The 18,635-nt window shown below is 37.8% G+C and overlaps 1 protein-coding gene across 3 annotated transcripts in view; it reads left to right on the top strand.

Annotated features, from left to right (window-relative positions):
• The window catches only part of WDR64 (WD repeat domain 64), a 140,414-nt gene that overhangs the window by 57,697 nt on the left and 64,082 nt on the right, over nucleotides 1–18,635 (top strand). For all 3 annotated transcript variants that reach the window (XM_042926034.1, XM_042926035.1, XM_042926036.1), the window contains one exon: nucleotides 5,052–5,191. In XM_042926034.1, the coding sequence (XP_042781968.1) occupies nucleotides 5,052–5,191 (140 nt within the window). The remainder of the gene's footprint in view (nucleotides 1–5,051; nucleotides 5,192–18,635) is intronic.

The following is an 18,635-nucleotide window of genomic DNA, read 5'->3' as shown; positions in this document are numbered from 1 at the left end:
AGAAAACCCAGATATAGAGAGATGAAGTCACTTACTTAAAGCCATAAGGCTAGTGAGTGATAGAGTCAGGTTTCAAATCAAGGTAGACTTTCCCCACATACATATTTTGTAAGCACTCCCTGAGTGACTCTACTAGCCAATTCATTCGCTTAGCAAACATGTATTAAGCACTTACTATTTGTCAAACCCTGCTGTAAATGAGAAATATAAGACTCACCAGATAATGAGTAAACAGATATTTAAGCAAAAAATAATAATAATAATAATTAAATAGGGTTTGTGCTATAAACAAAACATGAAGAAAACAACCTAAGAATGGGGAAGAAATCCTAACACCATCTGAGGCTGGGGACAGTGATCAGGGGCAGCTTTAGGGAGGAAATGTTGGAAATAAGTTCTAGAAGGTATAAGTTTTGGTCTTCTGAAAAAGACTTTCAGTAGGGTCAGTATCTAGAATTTTTTCAACATCTAACAAAATGCCAAGCATGAAGTAATTTCTTAAGATTTTTTTTTGTTGTTAATAAGAGCAACATGGAAGTTTTAAATTTAACAAAACATCCCCCTTACCCACTTAAAATATCTTGGTCACCGTCTTGGTCAGCTTAGGCTACCATAACAAAATACTATAGGCTGGAATGTTTAAACAACAGAAATTTATTTTGTCAGTTTTAGAGGTTGGAAGTCCAAGATAAAAGTACCAGCATGGTCAATGTCTAGTGAGAGCTCTCTTGCTGGCCAGCACATGGCCATTTTTTCCCTCTATCCTCACATGGCAAAGAGAGAGAAAGAGAGAGAGAGAGAGCATGAGAGCTAGCTCTCTGGTGTCTCTCCTTATAAGAACAGTAATCCCATCATTGGGGCCCAACTCTCAAAACTTCATTTTAACCTAATTATCTCCCAAAAACCCCATTTCCAAATACCATCACATTGGGGGTCAAGGCTTCACCATAAGAATTCTGGGGAGACATGATTCAATTCATACCAGCTGCCTGAGAAATAGAAGGTAAGAGTCAATTGTGCCCTGAGATTTTTCAGCCTGTCTCTACTAAGATTCCATAACCCAACGACTTCTGGAGTGGAAGGAATCAGGCGAACATTCAACAAAGATTTATTTTTGTTTGGATACATGTTTTCCCAGTCTTGTGCCACTTGATAGTTAAACTTCTGAGCTAGGATTCAGCATCCCAAAGTTGAAGTTGTGGAAGTTGTTCAATAAATATTTGAACTCCCACTGTAGGTTACACACTTGAGATACTATGATAAAAAAGAAAAAGTTCTGCCCTCGAGTGGATGGTAGAGAAAAATGAATAATTAATTATAAAACATGCTGGGGCAGGGAACACATAGGCAGGGGCACTTGGTTTTAAAGTATATGAAGACATTTTGAAATATTCTTGGAGGTAAAGGTATGCTAAGATTTGAAGAATGGATTGGAATACTCAAAGGAGAGAAATAAAATACTATGTTCCTTTTTCTTTTTATGGAACCTGGAAAATAATCATAGAATTATGAAAACATTTGTGTCTAGAACATTTCTTTGGTCTATAAATGTCCAGCTGGTAAGTTATCTAATTCTCCTCCCTAACTGACTGGTGTGGGTAAGTGTATTTCCATAAAAAAATCCAATATATATCAGCAAATTCATCCTGTGGGTGGCCAAATATGTGATACCTGATTAACTAACATGACCACTTTGAATTTTGTATTTTTTAATACACAAATTGTGCCTTATATAACTTATATATAAATTATACCTTAAGTTATAGTGTTATTGTAGAATCTTATTTTTCTAGTGCCCTGAAGGTCCTTGATAATAAGTTATCAAGAATGTGCCATAATATTCCTAATGTGATACCATTTTCTGATATGTGATTCTGGACAAATCACACTTAAATCATTAAAGTAAAGTAAATCATTTAATTGAAAATCACTTAATATGTAGGAGTTAGTTTCTTTTCTGATATAAGAGAGTTGGATTATATATTTCTAGGGTTCCAACTTGAAATTCTTTGATGATTTTATATGACTCAAAATGACATTTAATTATTTGTGAAATAGGACATCCAATATATTAAAAATATTCTGTATTTGGGGGACAACTGGGTGGCTCAGTTGGCTAAGGGTCCAACTCTTGATTTCCACTCAGGTCATGATCTTGTAGTTCATGAGTTCAAGCCCTGCATAAGGCTTTGCACTCTCAGCATGGAGCCTACTGGGGATTCTCTGTCTCTTTCTCTCTCTCTTTGTTCCTCCCCCACTCATTCTCTCCTCTCTCTCTCTCTCTCTTTCCTAAAATAAATAAGCTTAATAAAATAAAAATATTCTATATTTTGTAAACTATTATACATGGTTTAGGTTGCTTGTTTAAAATAATTAGATTACAACTACGCATTAGTTTAGATAATGCTGTAACAAATTGTCACAGACTTTGAGTCTGGAGTTCTCTCTTGGCCAGCAAGAGAGTGGACACAAAATTGAATACGAGAGAGGCTAATGTCCAGGAGGATACAAGAACCCTGAGTAAGGATCTTTGCTCGGTATTTATTAGGATCAGAAGGCTGAAAAATGTGATGGACAATAAAACAGTGATCATTAACTCATGTGTGTAAGAGAAAGGGGGTTTTAAAGGTATGAGGTGTTAGGTGTTAGGATCAATACAAATCAAAGTCCTGGCACCGAGCACATGGCCATTTACTACAGGCACCAGGTCCTGTATCTGTTTATCTTAACTTTTCTAGGTGCTAAGACAAATATAACATGCTACCTCAGGGTTAACAAGGCATTTTTGTTGTTAACTAGCTCTCAGCGTTTTCACCTTGCTGCAGCAACTTTCCACCTCTATCTGTTCTTGGACAGTTTCCTCCTGTGCAAGGGGCTTTCCACTCTGCTCTATCCTTTGTTCTACTCTGGAGGCACTTTTACCCTGTGGCAGCTTTCCACTCTAAGCCTTGTTAACCCATTGGTGCAAGGTCAGAGAATTCTTAAACTTATTCCTTACAATAAATCCCAAAATGTATAATGACTCAAGCAAAATGGAAATGTATTTCTCTTACTCATGTCAAATCTGATATCAATTTTCTTAGTTCACTGGCTTAAAGTCAGTAATCTGATCACACCTAACTGCTAGGGAGTCTGGGAAATATAGTCCAGCTGTGTACCCAGTAAGACAAATAAGAGTTGGTAAACAACTAGCTAGTCTTTATCATAAAAGTGGATGTGTGTGTGTGTATGCATATGATAATAAAATTTTATTAGATTTTAATTTTTAAGATCATCAGAATTCTAATAGACCATGGGTAAAGTATATGATTAAATAATCATAGGAGGAGATATAATAGCAGATATACGTGGGAGAAAAAAATTCAGCAGCATCAGTTGTCATATAAATTAAATAAAAACATAGTGTCATTTTAGACATTAAAATAGCAAATATTTTAAATTGTGATAAAATCCATTTGCTGGCCCAAGTTTGATGAAACTGGTATAATCATATATAGTTGATGGCTTTGGAATTTGGTATGACCATTTTAGAAAACAACCTAACAACATGGAAATTTATCCTCAATAACAATATCCAAAAGAAGAAAAAAAATACGTAAGTTGCTGAATAAAGTGAAAGACTAGAATTAGCAGGAACATTTATTGATAGGAAATGTTAAAAAATGATGATGTAGCAGCCAAAATGATAATTATGAAGGTGTGGACCTGTGCTTTTCCACAAATGCAAAAAAAAATGGTGTGTGTGTGTGTGTGTGTGTGTGTGTGTATAATTTGAATTATATTGAACATATAAAATTTGTATTTTACAAAAGGGTACAAATTTCCAGTGATAAGATGAATAAGTTCTGGGGATATAAAGTCTACATGGTGACTATAGTTAACAGTATTGTATTGTAGAGTTGAAAGTTATGAAGACAGCAAATCTTAAAAAGTTCTGACGACAAGGAAAAAAGGTAACTGTGAGGTGGTCATGTGTTAACTAAGCTCATTTTGCAATATATACTTATATCACATAATCATGTTGCATACCTTAAACTCACACAATGTTGTATGTCAATTATATTTCAATAACCCTGGGAAAAAAAACAGAAAGCAACTTGCCTTGTAATCCCCACATATAATAACACGGTTGGTCTTTCCCTGCATTCAAGACAGCATGCTGTGATTTCTTGGTAAAAATACATTTTAAAACACAGTGATTTTTTTTATTTTGGAAACATTTATACTATATTTTTTAAATGTGTATATCAAAGATAAAAGTTAGTAATAGTGATTTTTTGTTGTTGAGAAATGGTAAACTAAATACCCCCTAAAAATAATTCAACGCATTTCAATACGAATGGAAAAGTGTTTTCCTTAACTCTGAAAATAAAAAGTTTATTTTTAAAAAAGAGGGAGAAAACAGTTAGCAGTGATTATCTATAGGGAGGTGAAGTAGGGATTCTGAGGGAAAAGAAGACATTTTTGACAAAATTATAGCCTTTTGTGTTGTTAAATCTTTTACCGTGTACGCATATGATTTTAACAATTAAAAAATAGTATGTATGCTATGATAGTAAGTATGTGTAAATTATAGATGCTTATGGATATGTGCTAGAAGGGAAGATGGAGACAGGAAAACAGTTGATTTGTTATAATGGTAGAGATTATGTGCAATTTTCCTCTTCCTCTCAATGTGAAGACAAAAGAACATCTGTCTAAAATACCTTGGGAAGTAAATAAAATATAAATAATACATTAATGCATGAATGAGTGGGAAAGTACTGAATCAAGAAAAGGACTCATAAAATATTTATAAGAATTCACATTCGTGTGTGTAAATACAATTATTGCAAAACAGCCTGACAGGAGGAAGTGGCCCTAAAGCAAGCCTGGCCTCTTAGCAAGTCAATCATAGACGGCATCCTGGAAGAAGCAGAATGTGATTTGGTATTAGAAGGATGAGAAGGATATGATTGAGTGAGAGGCACTTTTTAAACTTTGACCAGCTGTCCGTACAGCTGTCTGTATCCCTGAAAAAACAAATAACCTTCCCATGTCCTCCTTGTTAGGAGACGACAAGGTACTCCGGTTGTGGCATCCCAACATCAGCACCAAGCCGGTGGGGAAACTTGTGGGGCACATGTTCAGTGTCACCGAGATCGTAACCAATGAGAAAGATCAACACATCATCAGCCTTTCTTCTGCAAAGGTAACAGAAAACAAAATAAATGAAATAGACCGTTTTTTCCCCTTAAAATCAGCCACTGGAAAATCTAGAACACATGCAATTTTTGACTGAAATAGCTGCTTGTCACTGAGAAAAATACTGTCGATGTGGAGAAGGAAATGATGAGCCACTGTTCTGTTTCTGCTGATGAGAGCATGTAAAAGAATATGATTAAATATAAGCGTTAAAGGAAGGTCGTGCTGGAAAGAGAGCAGGCATGGCTCTCCTGTTGCAGACAGGACATCATCAGCAAAGACAGAAAGCATGATGGTTCTGTTGCTGTTATTACACAATGTCTTAAATGTTCTAATCAATGTGCTAAAATAAGAAAAAAGGAGTTACGAATATTAGATATATAATGACTGAGTCATTATATGTGCAAATGATAATGATTACCTCCTCAAAAAATACAACAAAATCAGGTCTTAAATTTTTTATTTTTTTAATTATTTTATGTTTATTTTATTTTATTTTATTTTTATTTTTTAATTATAATATTTGGAATTTATTTGCCTGCTGATTAAACACATAGACCAAATATATATGTATGTTGTCTGTGTAAGACAGTTGAGGGAAATGAGAATACTAACTGGATATTTATTTATTTTTAAATATATGAAATTTATTGTCAAATTGGTTTCCATACAACACCCAGTGCTCATCCCAACAGATGCCCTCCTCTATACCCATCACCCACCCTCCCCTCCCTCCCACCCCCCATTAGCCCTCAGTTTATTCTCAGTTTTTAAGAGTCTCTTATGCTTTGGCTCTCTCCCACTCTAACCTCTTTTTTTTTCCTTCCCCTCCCCCATGGGTTCCTGTTAAGTTTCTCAGGATCCACATAAGAGTGAACACATATGGTATCTGTCTTTCTCTGTATGGCTTATTTCACTTAGCATCACACTCTCTAGTTCCATCCACGTTGCTACAAAGGGCCATATTTCATTCTTTCTCATTGCCATGTAGTACTCCATTGTGTATATAAACCACAATTTCTTTATCCATTCATCAGTTGGTGGACATTTAGGCACTTTCCATAATTTGGCTATTGTTGAGAGTGCTGCTATAAACATTGGGGTACAAGTGCCCCTATGCATCAGTACTCCTGTATCTCTTGGGTAAATTCCTAGCAGTGCTATTGCTGGGTCATAGGGTAGGTCTATTTTCAATTTTTTGAGGAACCTCCGACTGTTTTCCAGAATGGCTGCACCAATTTGCATTCCCACCACCAGTGCAAGAGGGTTCCTGTTTCTCCACATCCTCGCCAGCATCTATAGTCTCCTGATTTGTTCATTTTGGCCACTCTGACTGGTGTGAGGTGATATCTGAGTGTGGTTTTGATTTGTATTTCGCTGATGAGGAGTGATGTTGAGCATCTTTTCATGTGCCTGTTGGACATCTGGATGTCTTCTTTAGAGAAGTGTCTATTCATGTTTTCTTCCCATTTCCTCACTGGATTATGTGTCTTTCGGGTGTGGAGTTTGGTGAGCTCTTTATAGATTTTGGATACTAGCCCTTTGTCCGATATGTCATTTGCAAATATCTTTTCCCATTCCGTTGGTTATTTTTTAGTTTTGTTGGTTGTTTCCTTTGCTGTGCAGAAGCTTTGTATCTTGATGAGGTCCCAGTAGTTCATTTTTGCTTTTAATTCCCTTGCCTTTGAGGATGTGTCAAGTAAGAAATTGCTATGGCTGAGGTCAGAGAGATCTTTTCCTGTTTTCTCCTCTAGGGCTTTGATGGTTTCCTGTCTCACATTCAGGTCCTTCATCCATTTTGAGTTTATTTTTGTGAATTGTGTGAGAAAGTGGTCTAGTTTCATTCTTCTGCATGTTGCTGTCCAGTTCTCCCGGCACCATTTGTTAAAGAGACAGTCTTTTTTCCATTGAATATTCTTTCCTACTTTGTCAAAGATGAGTTGGCCATACTTTTGTGGGTCCCACTTTGGAGTCTCCATTCTATTCCATTGGTCTATGTGTCTGTTTTTGTGCCAATACCATGCTGTCTTGATGATTACAGCTTTGTAGTAGGGGCTAAAGTCCGGGATTGTGATGCCTCCTGCATTGGTCTTCTTCAAAATTACTTTGGCAATTCGGGGAATTTGTGGTTCCAAATTTTAGGATTGCTTGTTCTAGCTTCGAGAAGAATGCTGGTGCAGTTTTGATTGGGATTGCATTGAATGTGTAGATAGTTTTGGGTAGTATTGACATTTTGACAATATTTATTTTTCCAACCCATGAGCACGTAATGTTTTTTCATTTATTTATATCTTCTTCAATTTCCTTCATAAGCTTTCTATAGTTTTCAGCATTACAGATCTTTTACATCTTTGCTTAGGTTTATTCCTAGGTATTTATGCTTCTTCGTGCAATCGTGAATGGGATCAGTTTCTTTATTTGTCTTTCTGTTGCTTCATTATTAGTGTATAAGAATGCAACTGATTTCTGTACATCGATTTTGTATCCTGCAACTTTGCTGAATTCATGTATCAGTTCTAGCAGACTTTTGGTAGAGTCTATCGGATTTTCCATGTATAATATCATGTCATCTGCAAAAAGTGAAAGCTTAACTGCAGCTTTGCCAATTTTGATGGCTTTGATTTCCTTTTTTTGTCTGATTGCTGATGCTAGCACTTCCAACACTATGTTAAACAACAGCAGTGAGAGTGGACATCCCTGTCGTGTTCCTGATCTCAGGGGGAAAGCTCTCAGTTTTTCCCCATTGAGGATGATGTTAGCTGTGGGCTTTTCATAAATGGCTTTTATGATGTTTAAGTATGTTCCTTCTATCCCGACTTTCTGGAGGGTTTTTATTAAGAAATTATGTTGAATTTTGTCAAATGCTTTTTCTGCATTGATTGATGGGATCATATGGTTCTTATCTTTTCTTTTATTAATGTGATGTATCACGTTGATTGATTTGTGAATGTTGAACCAGCCCTGCATCCCAGGAATGAATCCCACTTGATCATGGTGAATAATTCTTTTTATATGCTGTTGAATTCGATTTGCTAGTATCTTATTGAGAATTTTTGCATGCATATTCACCAGGGATATTGGCCTGTAGTTCTCTTTTTTACTGGGTCTCTGTCTGGTTTAGGAATCAAAGTAATGCTGGCTTCATAGAATGAGTCTGGAAGTTTTCCTTCCCTTTCTATTTTTTGGAACAGCTTGAGAAGGATAGGTATTCTTTTTGAGAAGCCTGGCTAGAGGTTTATCAATTTTGTTTATTCTTTCAAAAAACCAACTCTTGGTTTCATTGATCTGCTCTACAGTTTTTTTAGATTCTATATTGTTTATTTCTGCTCTGATCTTTATTATTTCTCTTCTTCTGCTGGGTTTACGGTTTCTTTGCTGTTCTGCTTCTATTTCCTTTAGGTGTGCTGTTAGATTTTGTATTGGGATTTTTCTTGTTTCTTGAGATAGGCCTGGATTGTAATGTATTTTCCTCTTAGGACTGCCTTCGCTGCATCCCAAAGCGTTTGGATTGTTGTATTTTCATTTTTGTTTGTTTCCATATATTTTTTTAATTTTTTCTCTAATTGCCTGGTTGACCCATTCATTATTTAGTAGGGCGTTCTTTAAACTCCATGCTTTTGGAGGTTTTCCAGACTTTTTCCTGTGGTTGATTTCAAGCTTCATAGCATTGTGGTCTGAAAGTATGCATGGTATGATCTCAATTCTTCTATACTTATGAAGGGCTGTTTTGTGACCCAGTATGTGATCTATCTTGGAGAATGTTCCATGTGCACTGGAGAAGAAAGTATATTCTGTTGCTTTGGGATGCTGAATTCTAAATATATCTGTGAAGTCCATCAGATCCAATGTATCATTCAGGGCCCTTGTTTCTTTATTGACCGTGTGTCTAGATGATCTATACGTTTCTGTAAGTGGGGTGTTAAAGTCTCCTGCAATTATCACATTTTTATCAATAAGGTTGCTTATGTTTGTGAGTAATTGTTTTAATATTTGGGAGCTCCCGTATTTGGCACATAGACATTTATAATTGTTAGCTCTTTCTGATGGATAGACCCTGTAATTACTATATAATGTCCTTCTTCATCTCTTGTTACAGCCTTTAATTTAAAGTCTGGTCTGTCTGATATAAGTATGGCTACTCCAGCTTTCTTTTGACTTCCAGTAGCATGATAAATAGTTCTCCATCCCCTCACTTTCAATCTGAAGGTGTCCTCAGGTCTAAAATGAGTCTCTTGTAGACAGCAAATAGATGGGTCTTGTTTTTTATCCATTCTGATACCCTATGTCTTTTGACTGGTGCATTTAGTCCATTTACATTCAGTGTTATTATAGAAAGATATGAGTTTAGAGTCATTGTGATGTCTGTAGGTTTCATGCTTGTAGCAATGTCTCTGGTACTTTGTCTCACAGGATCCCCCTTAGGATCTTGTAGGGCTGGTTTAATGGTGATGAATTCCTTCAGTTTTTGTTTGTTTGGGAAGACCTTTATCTCTCCTTGTATTCTAAATGACAGACTTGCTGGATAAAGAATTCTCGGCTGCATATTTTTTCTGTTCATCACATTGAAGATTTCCTCCATTCCTTCCTGGCCTGCCAAGTTTCAGTAGAGATCCGTCACAAGTCTTATCAGTCTCCTTTTATATGTTAGAGCATGTTTATCCCTAGCTGCTTTCAGAATTTTCTCTTTATCCTTGTATTTTGCCAGTTTCACTATGATATGTCGTGCAGAAGATCGACTCAAGTTACGTCTGAAGGGAGTTCTCTGTGCCTCTTGGATTTCAATGCCTTTTTCCTTCCCCAGATCAGGGAAGTTCTCAGCTATTATTTCTTCAAGTACATCTTCAGCACCTTTCCCTCTCTCTTCCTCCTCTGGGATACCAATTATGCGTATATTATTTCTCTTTAGTGCATCACTTAGTTCTCTAATTTTCCCCTCATACTCCTGGATTTTTGTATCTCTCTTTTTCTCAGCTTCCTCTTTTTCCATAATTTTATCTTCTAGTTCACCTATTCTCTCCTCTGCCTCTTCAATCCAAGCTGTGGCTGTCTCCATTTTATTTTGCAGCTCATTTATAGCATTTTTTAGCTCCTCCTGGCTATTCCTTAGTCCCTTGATCTCTGTAGCAATAGATTCTCTGCTGTCCTCTATACTGTTTTCAAGCCCAGCGATTAATTTTATGACTATTATTCTAAATTCACTTTCTGTTATATTGTTTAAATCCTTTTTTGATCAGTTTGTTAGCTGTCGTTATTTCCTGGAGATTCTTTTGAGGGGAATTCTTCCCTTTAGTCATTTTGGATAGTCCCTGGAGTGGTGTGGAACTGCAGGGCACTTCCCCTGTGCTGTCTTGAATAACTTGCATTGGTGGCCTGGGCTGCAGTCAGACCTGATGTCTGCCCCCAGCCCACCACTGGGGCCACAGTCAGACTGGTGTGTACCTTCTCTTCCCCTCTCCTAGGGGCAGGATTCAGTGTGGGGTGGCGTGGCCCATCTGGGCTACTTGCACACTGCCAGGCTTGTGGTGCTGGGGATCTTGTGTATTAGCTGGGGTGGATAGACAAGGTGCACAGGGGCGGGAGGGGCAGGCTCAGCTCGCTTTTCCTTTGGTGATCCACTTCAGGAGGGGCCCTGGGGCACTGGGAGTGAGTCAGACCCACCGCTGGAGAGATGGATCCACAGAAGCTCAGCGTTGGGTGTTTTCTCGGTGCAAGCAAGTTCCCTGACAGGAACTGGTTCCCTTGGGGATTTTGGCTGGGGGATGGGCAAGGGAGATGGCACTGGCGAGCGCCTTTGTTCCCCACCAAGCTGAGCTCTGTTGTCTGGGTTCAACAACTCTCCCTCCTGTTGTCCTCCAGCCCTCCTGCTCTCCGAGCAGAGCTGTTAGCTTATAACCTTCCAGATGTTAAGTCCCACTTGCTGTCCGAACATACTCTGTCCAGCCCCTCCACTTTTGCAAGCCAGGCTCAGGGGCTCTGCTTCACTGGCGGGCTGCCCCTCTGCCCCGGCTCCCTCCCGCCAGTCTGTGTAGCATGCACCGCCTCTCCACCCTTCCTACCCTCTTCTGTGAGCCTCTGGTCTACACTTGGCTCCAGAGAATCCATTCTGCTCATCTTCTGGTGGTTTTCTGGGTTATTTAGGCAGGTGTGGGTGGAATCTAAGTGATCAGCAGGACACGGTGAGCCCAGCGTCCTCCTACACTGCCATCATCCTCCTCTCAGGTCTTAAATTTTTTAAATTGAAGATAGTTGACACACAAAATCAGTTTAAAATTTTAAGAGCAGATTGTTCAGTAAGGTGGTTTGTGACAATAGCAATTTCTAAAAAATAAATAAATTTCTATGTAAGAGCAATAACCACAATGGTCAAAGAGATAGCATTCACGAGAGCAAAAATTGTGAAATACCTAGAAATAATCTTAACAAGCGATATTCACCATTAATATTAAGATAATTAGGTTTTTCTGAAGTACTTTTATTGAAGAACATGAACAAAGGTATATGCTATGTTTTCTGCATGGGAATAGGGTACTATAAAAGATATTCTCCATCAAATTGAACAATTTTTAATGCTATTATTTTTTAATGCATTCATGATTATTTTAAGCATCAGTTTGCGGTTTAGTGTTAATGTCAAAATACTGATATACAAGAGTATCTTAGAAACTTTGGAAAATATCATTATAAGCCAGCATTTCTTCCTCTGTCAGATATTAACACATACTCTTTTTTTATTTTTTAATGTTTATTTATTTTTGAGAGAGAGACAGACAGAGCATGAATGCGGGAGGGGCAGACACAGAGGGAGACACAGAATCCTCAACAGGCTCCAGGCTCTGAGCTGTCAGCCTAGAGCCCAATGTAGGACTCAAACTCATGAGCAGTGAGATCATGACCTGAGCTGAAGTCAGATCCTTAACCAACTGAACCACCCAGGCACCCCAACACATATTCTAAAAGTTGCAATAAATAAAACAAAGCAGTATTAAATGCAGAACGAGTTAGACACATCCATGAAACAAAAAAGGTGAGAATGAATTCATGTGTGTGTGGGAATTTTGTATATTATAAAAATAGCAACCCAAGTCTTTGAGGATGATGGTAGTTCATTAAATGTTGGGAAAACTGATTAACCATATAAGGAAAAAATATATATAATTAGATGATCCCTTCATAATGAACAGCAAAATATCCCATACACATTAAAGATCTTACATGTAAAATATAAAAACATAGAAGTTCTGTGATTTTCCAGAAGAAAATACAGGTGAATATTCTTATAACCTTAGAGTAATTCCTAAGCATAGGACCTGTGACTACAGAAAAATAAATATGGTGGTTTCCTGTCTCACGTTCAGGTCCTTTATCTATTTTGAGTTTATTTTTGTGAATGTTGTAAGAAGGTGGTCTAGTTTCATTCTTCTGCACGTTGCTGTCCAGTTCTCCCAGCACCATTTGTTAAAGGGACTGTCTTTTTTCCATTGGATATTCTTTCCTACTTTGTCAAGGATTAGTTGGCCATACTTTTGTAGGTCTAACTCTGGAGTCTCCATTCTATTCCATTGGTCTATGTGTCTGTTTTTGTGCCAATACCATGCTGTCTTGATGATTACAGCTTTGTAGCAGAGGCTAAAGTCTGGGATTGTGATGCCTCCCGCTTTGATCTTCTTCTCCAAAATTACTTTGGCTATTCGGGGCCTTTTGTGGTTCCATATGAATTTTAGGATTGCTTGTTCTAGCTTCGAGAAGAATGCTGGTGCAGTTTTGATTGGGATTGCATTGAATGTGTAGATAGCTTTGGGTAGTATTGACATTTTAACAATATTTATTCTTCCAATCCATGGGCACGGAGTATTTTTCCATTTCTTTATATCTTCTTCAATTTCCTTCATAAGCTTTCTATAGTTTTCAGCATTACAGATCTTTTACATCTTTGGTTAGGTTTATTCCTAGGTATTTTATGCTTCTTGGTGCAATTGTGAATGGGATCAGTTTCTTTATTTGTCTTTCTGTTGTTTCATTATTGGTTTATAAGAATGCAATTGATTTCTGTACATTGATTTTGTATCCTGCAAGATTGCTGAATTCATGTATCAGTTCTAGCAGACTTTTGGTGGAGTCTATCGGATTTTCCATGTATAATATCATGTCATCTGCAAAAAGTGAAAGCTTGACTTCATCTTTGCCAATTTTGATGGCTTTGATTTCCTTTAGTTGTCTGATTGCTGATGCTAGCACTTCCAACACTATGTTAAACAACAGCAGTGAGAGTGGACATCCCTGTTGTGTTCCTGATCTCAGGGGGAAACGACCAAAACCCTAGAAGAGAAAGCAGGAAAAAACATCTCTGACCTCAGCTGCAGCAACTTCTTACTTGACACATCTCCAAAGGCAAGGGAATTAAAAGCAAAAATGAACAATTGGGACCTCATCAAGATACAAAGCTTCTGCACTGCAAAGGAAACAATCAACAAAACTAAAAGGCAACCAACGGAATGGGAAAAGATATTTGCGAATGACATATCGGACAAAGGGCTAGTATCCAAAATCTATAAAGAACTCCCCCAAACTCCACACCCGAAAGACAAGTAATCCAGTGAAGAAATGGGCAAAAAACATGAATAGACACTTCTCCAAAGAAGACATCCAGGTGGCCAAAAGGCACATGAAAAGATGCTCAACATCACTCCTCATCAGGGAAATACAAATCAAAACCACACTGAGATACCACCTCACGCTGGTCAGAGTGGCTAAAATGAACAAATCAGGAGCCTATAGATGTTGGAGAGGATGTAGAGAAACGGAAACCCTCTTGCAGTGTTGGTGGGAATGCAAACTGGTACAGCCACTCTGGAAAACAGTCGGAGGTTCCTCAAAAAATTAAAAATAGTTCTACCCTATGACCCAGCAATAGCACTGCTAGGAATTTACCCAAGGGATAAAGGAGTGCTGATGCATAGGGGCACTTGTACCCCAATGTTTATAGCAGCACTTTCAACAATAGCCAAATTATGGAAAGTGCCTAAATGTCCACCAACTGATGAATGGATAAAGAAATTGTGGTTTATATACACAATGGAATACTGCTTGGCAATGAGAAAGAATGCAATATGACCTTTGGTAGCAACATGGATGCAACTTGAGAGTGTTATGCTAAGTGAAATAAGTCATACAGAGAAAGACAGATACCATATGCTTTCACTCTTATGTGGATCCTGAGAAACTTTACAGAAGACCATGAGGGAGTGGAAGGAGGAAAAAAAAAGAGAGAGGGAGGGAGCCAAACCATAAGAGACTCTGAAAAACTGAGAATAAACTGAGGGTTGATGGGAGGGTGGGAGGGAGGGGAGGGTGGGTGATGGGCTTTGAGGAGGGCACCTGTTGGAATGAGCACTGGGTGTTGTATGGAAACCAATTTGACAATAAATTTCATATTTAAAAAAAACCAAGCACATTTTGCTACAACCTAAAAAAAAAAAAAGAAAAAGAAAGAAAAAGAAATATGACTATGTAAACATTTAAACTTTCTGTGAATTATAATAATTACCATTTATCAAATGTTCACCAAGTGCCAGACACTGTGGTACATATTTTACATACTCAACTCACTTGATGCTAATAACAGCCCTATAAAGTAATTATCATAATTTTGTATGTATAAAGGCAAATGAGACCTAAGTAACTTACCCAAGGTCACATAGCTACTTAGTGGCTAAATATAGTCCATCCCATCTGTCCCAACCCCAAACAGTTGCCCTATACATTTTTAAAAATGTTAAATACAGATTAGCAGAGGGGCAAAAATGCAACAAAAATAACAAAAACTGGAATAAGATCCTTGAACAAATAAACTTTTAGGCATTTCTTCTTCTTCTTTTTTAAAATGTCTATTTATTTATTTTGAGGGAGAGAAAGAAAGCGAGTGGGAGAGGGGCAGAGAGAGAGAGAAACCATCCCAAGCAGGCTTTGAGCCATCAACACAGAGCCTGACGTGGGGCTTGATCCCATGAAACATGAGATCATGATCTGAGCCGAAATCAAGTTGAAGGCTTAACTGACTAAGCCACTGAGGCACCCCTAGGCATTTATTCTAATGTAATAATCAGATAAGTGTCCAAAGACCCATGAAACAGGATGTTCATTGCACTGTTGCTTGTACACTGATTTAAGAAGGAAGGAAACTGGGGTGCCTGGGTGGCTCAGTCGGTTAAGCGGCCGACTTCGGCTCAGGTCATGATCTCACAGTCTGTGAGTTCGAGCGCCACGTCGGGCTCTATGCTGACAGCTCAGAGCCTGGAGCCTGCTTCAGATTCTGTGTCTCCCTCGCTCTCTGACCCTCCCTTGTTCATGCTCTGTCTCTCTCTGTCTCAAAAATAAATAAACATTTAAAAAATTTTTAAAAAAAAGAAGGAAGGAAAGAAAAAAAAGAGAGGTATGGGAAGGAGAGTGAGAAATTCAAAAATCTAAAAATAGGGCTTTGATTCAGTAAGTTATTTTATTTACTTGTTTGTTCGCTCTCCAGTGTTATTGAAATATAATTGATACACACTACTGCATAAGTTTAGGGTACACAGCATAATGGTTTGACTTACACATATTGTGAAATGGTTACCACAGTAAGTTTAGTGAGCATGCACCATCTCATGTAGATAGAAAAAACTAAAAGAAAGAAAGAAAATAAATTCTTTCCCTGTGATGACAGCTCTCAGGATCTACTCTCTTTACAACTTCCACACACATCACCCGGCAGTGTCAGCTACAGTCATTGTGGCTTATGTATCTTGTTCCTGGAAGTTTGTACCTTGTGACCCCCTACATCCCCAATCCCTCCCCTTCATTCAGTAAGTTGTGATGTGTCCTTTCACATCATAGTAATATCATACAGACTTTCAGTGTTATATAGATGAACACTGATGGGAAAATACCTAAACGTTAGGTAAACATTGGGAAATATAATGAAAAGCATGTAAGAAATTATTTTATTTTAAAACATTTCTTTGTCTATCATACATTACCAGGGGTGATTAACAAGATGTTGTAATTACCTGGGTGCCAAATTGTGAACGGATTATTTTTTTTCGTGTTTTTTTCTTACCTATTTTTTGCAGTAAGTACTGCTTTTATAAGGAAACTATTTTTAATTTTAATTACATTAAAAAAATTAATGGTACTGGAAAGACAGTGAAGGTTTTGAGGCACTAAAATTAAACCACGTTATGAATTGAGAACTGGAGTCCCCTCTAGAGAAATTAAAGACAACAAAGATACCTGTCTAGCAAATATTTAGGCCATTCATGTCTAGAGGTGAAGAGACATAAGCGATTAGATTTCCCGTTTCTTGTAAGCGTAACAGGTGTATTAACATTATGATGCTCATTCAAACACCCCAGCAGCTCCACTGGGCAAATTACTTGATATCTTTCCACACGGTTCTTCATGTGTAAAGTGTATTTTTGCCTACAGGGTTATTATAAAAATTAAATGATCTCATTCATTACTTATTCAGGAAGCATTTATTTCTTGAGCATCTATTATGTGACAGGTACTGCTCTGGCTTCTAGAGAAGGGAGCACTGAATGAGTCAGATAAGGCCCTTTTTCACAGGACATTGACATTCTGGGGGAAGAGAGAGTCAAAGAAGTGGCAAATAAACAGGAAAATAGCATGGTAAGTATTCTAATGAAAAGAAATTACAATCATGTCATGTGACTGAAAATCACCTCTGAAGAGGTGACAGAAAAACTGAACCCAGGGTGACCAGAAGAGCCAGCCCCACAAAGATCTGAGAAATGAGCAATTTAGCCAGAGAGAACACCAAATTCGGCCCATACGTGTTTTTTCTAGAGCTGCCATCATCATTTCTAGTAGTAATATCATTAATTACAGCAAAAATAGCATATTTTTAAACATCTAGCATTCCTTCAAATTGCTTCATATAAACTAGTTTTCAACCCATCAAGCTTTAATAAATCACCAGCCAGGGGCGCCTGGGTGGCTTCAGTCTGCTAAGTTTCTGACTCTTGATTAGGGCTCAGGTCATGATCCCAGGGTCATGGAATCAAGCCCTGAGTCAGGCTTGCACTGAATGTGAAGCCTGCTTAAGATTCTCTCGCGCGCACTGGTTCAATATCCGCAAAACAACATGATTCATCACATCAATAAAAGAAAGGACAAGAACCATATGATCCTCTCAATAGATGCAGAGAAAGCATTTGACAAAATACAGCATCTTTATTGATAAAAACCCTCAAGAAAGTAGGGATAGAAAGATCATACCTCGAGATGATAAAAGCCCTATACGAGCGACCCAATGCTATTATCATCCTCAATGCGGAAAAACTGAGAGCTTTTCCCCCTAAAGTCAGGAACAAGACAGGGATGTCCACTGTCACCACTGTTATTCAACATAGTATTGGAAGTCTTAGCCTCTGCAATCAGACAACACAAAGAAATAAAAGGCATCCAAATCAGCCAGGAGGAGGTCACACTTTCACTCTTCGCTGATGACGTGATACTTTATATGGAAAACCCAAAAGATTCCACCAAAAAACTGCTAGAACTGATTCATGAATTCAGCAAAGTTGCAGGATATAAAATCAACGTGTAGAAATCGGTTGCATTTCTGAACACCAACAATGAAGCAACAGAAAGAGAAATCAAGGAATCGATCCCATTTACAATTGCACCAAAACCCGTAAAATACCTAGGAATAAATCTAACCAAAGAGGTGAAAAATCTATACACAGAAAACTATAGAAAGCTGATGAAAGAAATTGAAGAAGACACAAAGAAATGGAAAAAGATTCCATGCTCCTGGATAGGAAGAACAAATACTGTGAAAATGTCGATCCTACCCAAAGCAATCTACATATTCAATGCGATCCCTATCAAAGTAACATCAGTATTCTTCACAGAGCTAGAACAAATAATCCTAAAATTTGTATGGAACCAGAAAAGACCCCGAATAGGCAAAGCAATCTTGAAAAAGAAAACCAAAGCTGGAGGTATCACAATCCCAGACTTCAAGCTATACTACAAAGCTGTAATCATCAAGATAGTATGGCATTGGCAGAAGAACAGACCCTCAGATCAATGGAATAGAATAGAGAACCCAGAAATGGACCCACAAACGTATGGCCAACTAATCTTTGACAAAGCAGGAAAGAATATCCAATGGAATAAAGACAGTCTTCAAGTGGTGTTGGGAAAACTGGACAGCGACACGAAGAAGAATGAACCTGGACCACTTTCTTACACCATACATAAAAATAAACTCAAAATGGATGAAAGACCTAAATGTAAGACAGGAAGCCATCAAAATCCTCGAGGAGAAAGCAGGCAAAAACCTCTTTGATCTTGCCCACAGCAATTTCTTACTCAACACATCTCCGAAGGCAAGGGAAACAAAAGCAAAAATGAACTACTGGGACCTCATCAAAATAAAAAGCTTCTGC

This window comes from Panthera leo, chromosome F3 (genome assembly GCF_018350215.1).
Source record: "Panthera leo isolate Ple1 chromosome F3, P.leo_Ple1_pat1.1, whole genome shotgun sequence".
Taxonomy (NCBI): Eukaryota; Metazoa; Chordata; class Mammalia; order Carnivora; family Felidae; genus Panthera; species Panthera leo.
The sequence above is the reverse complement of the archived record's forward strand: the minus strand, read 5'-3'. Positions and strand labels throughout refer to the sequence as shown.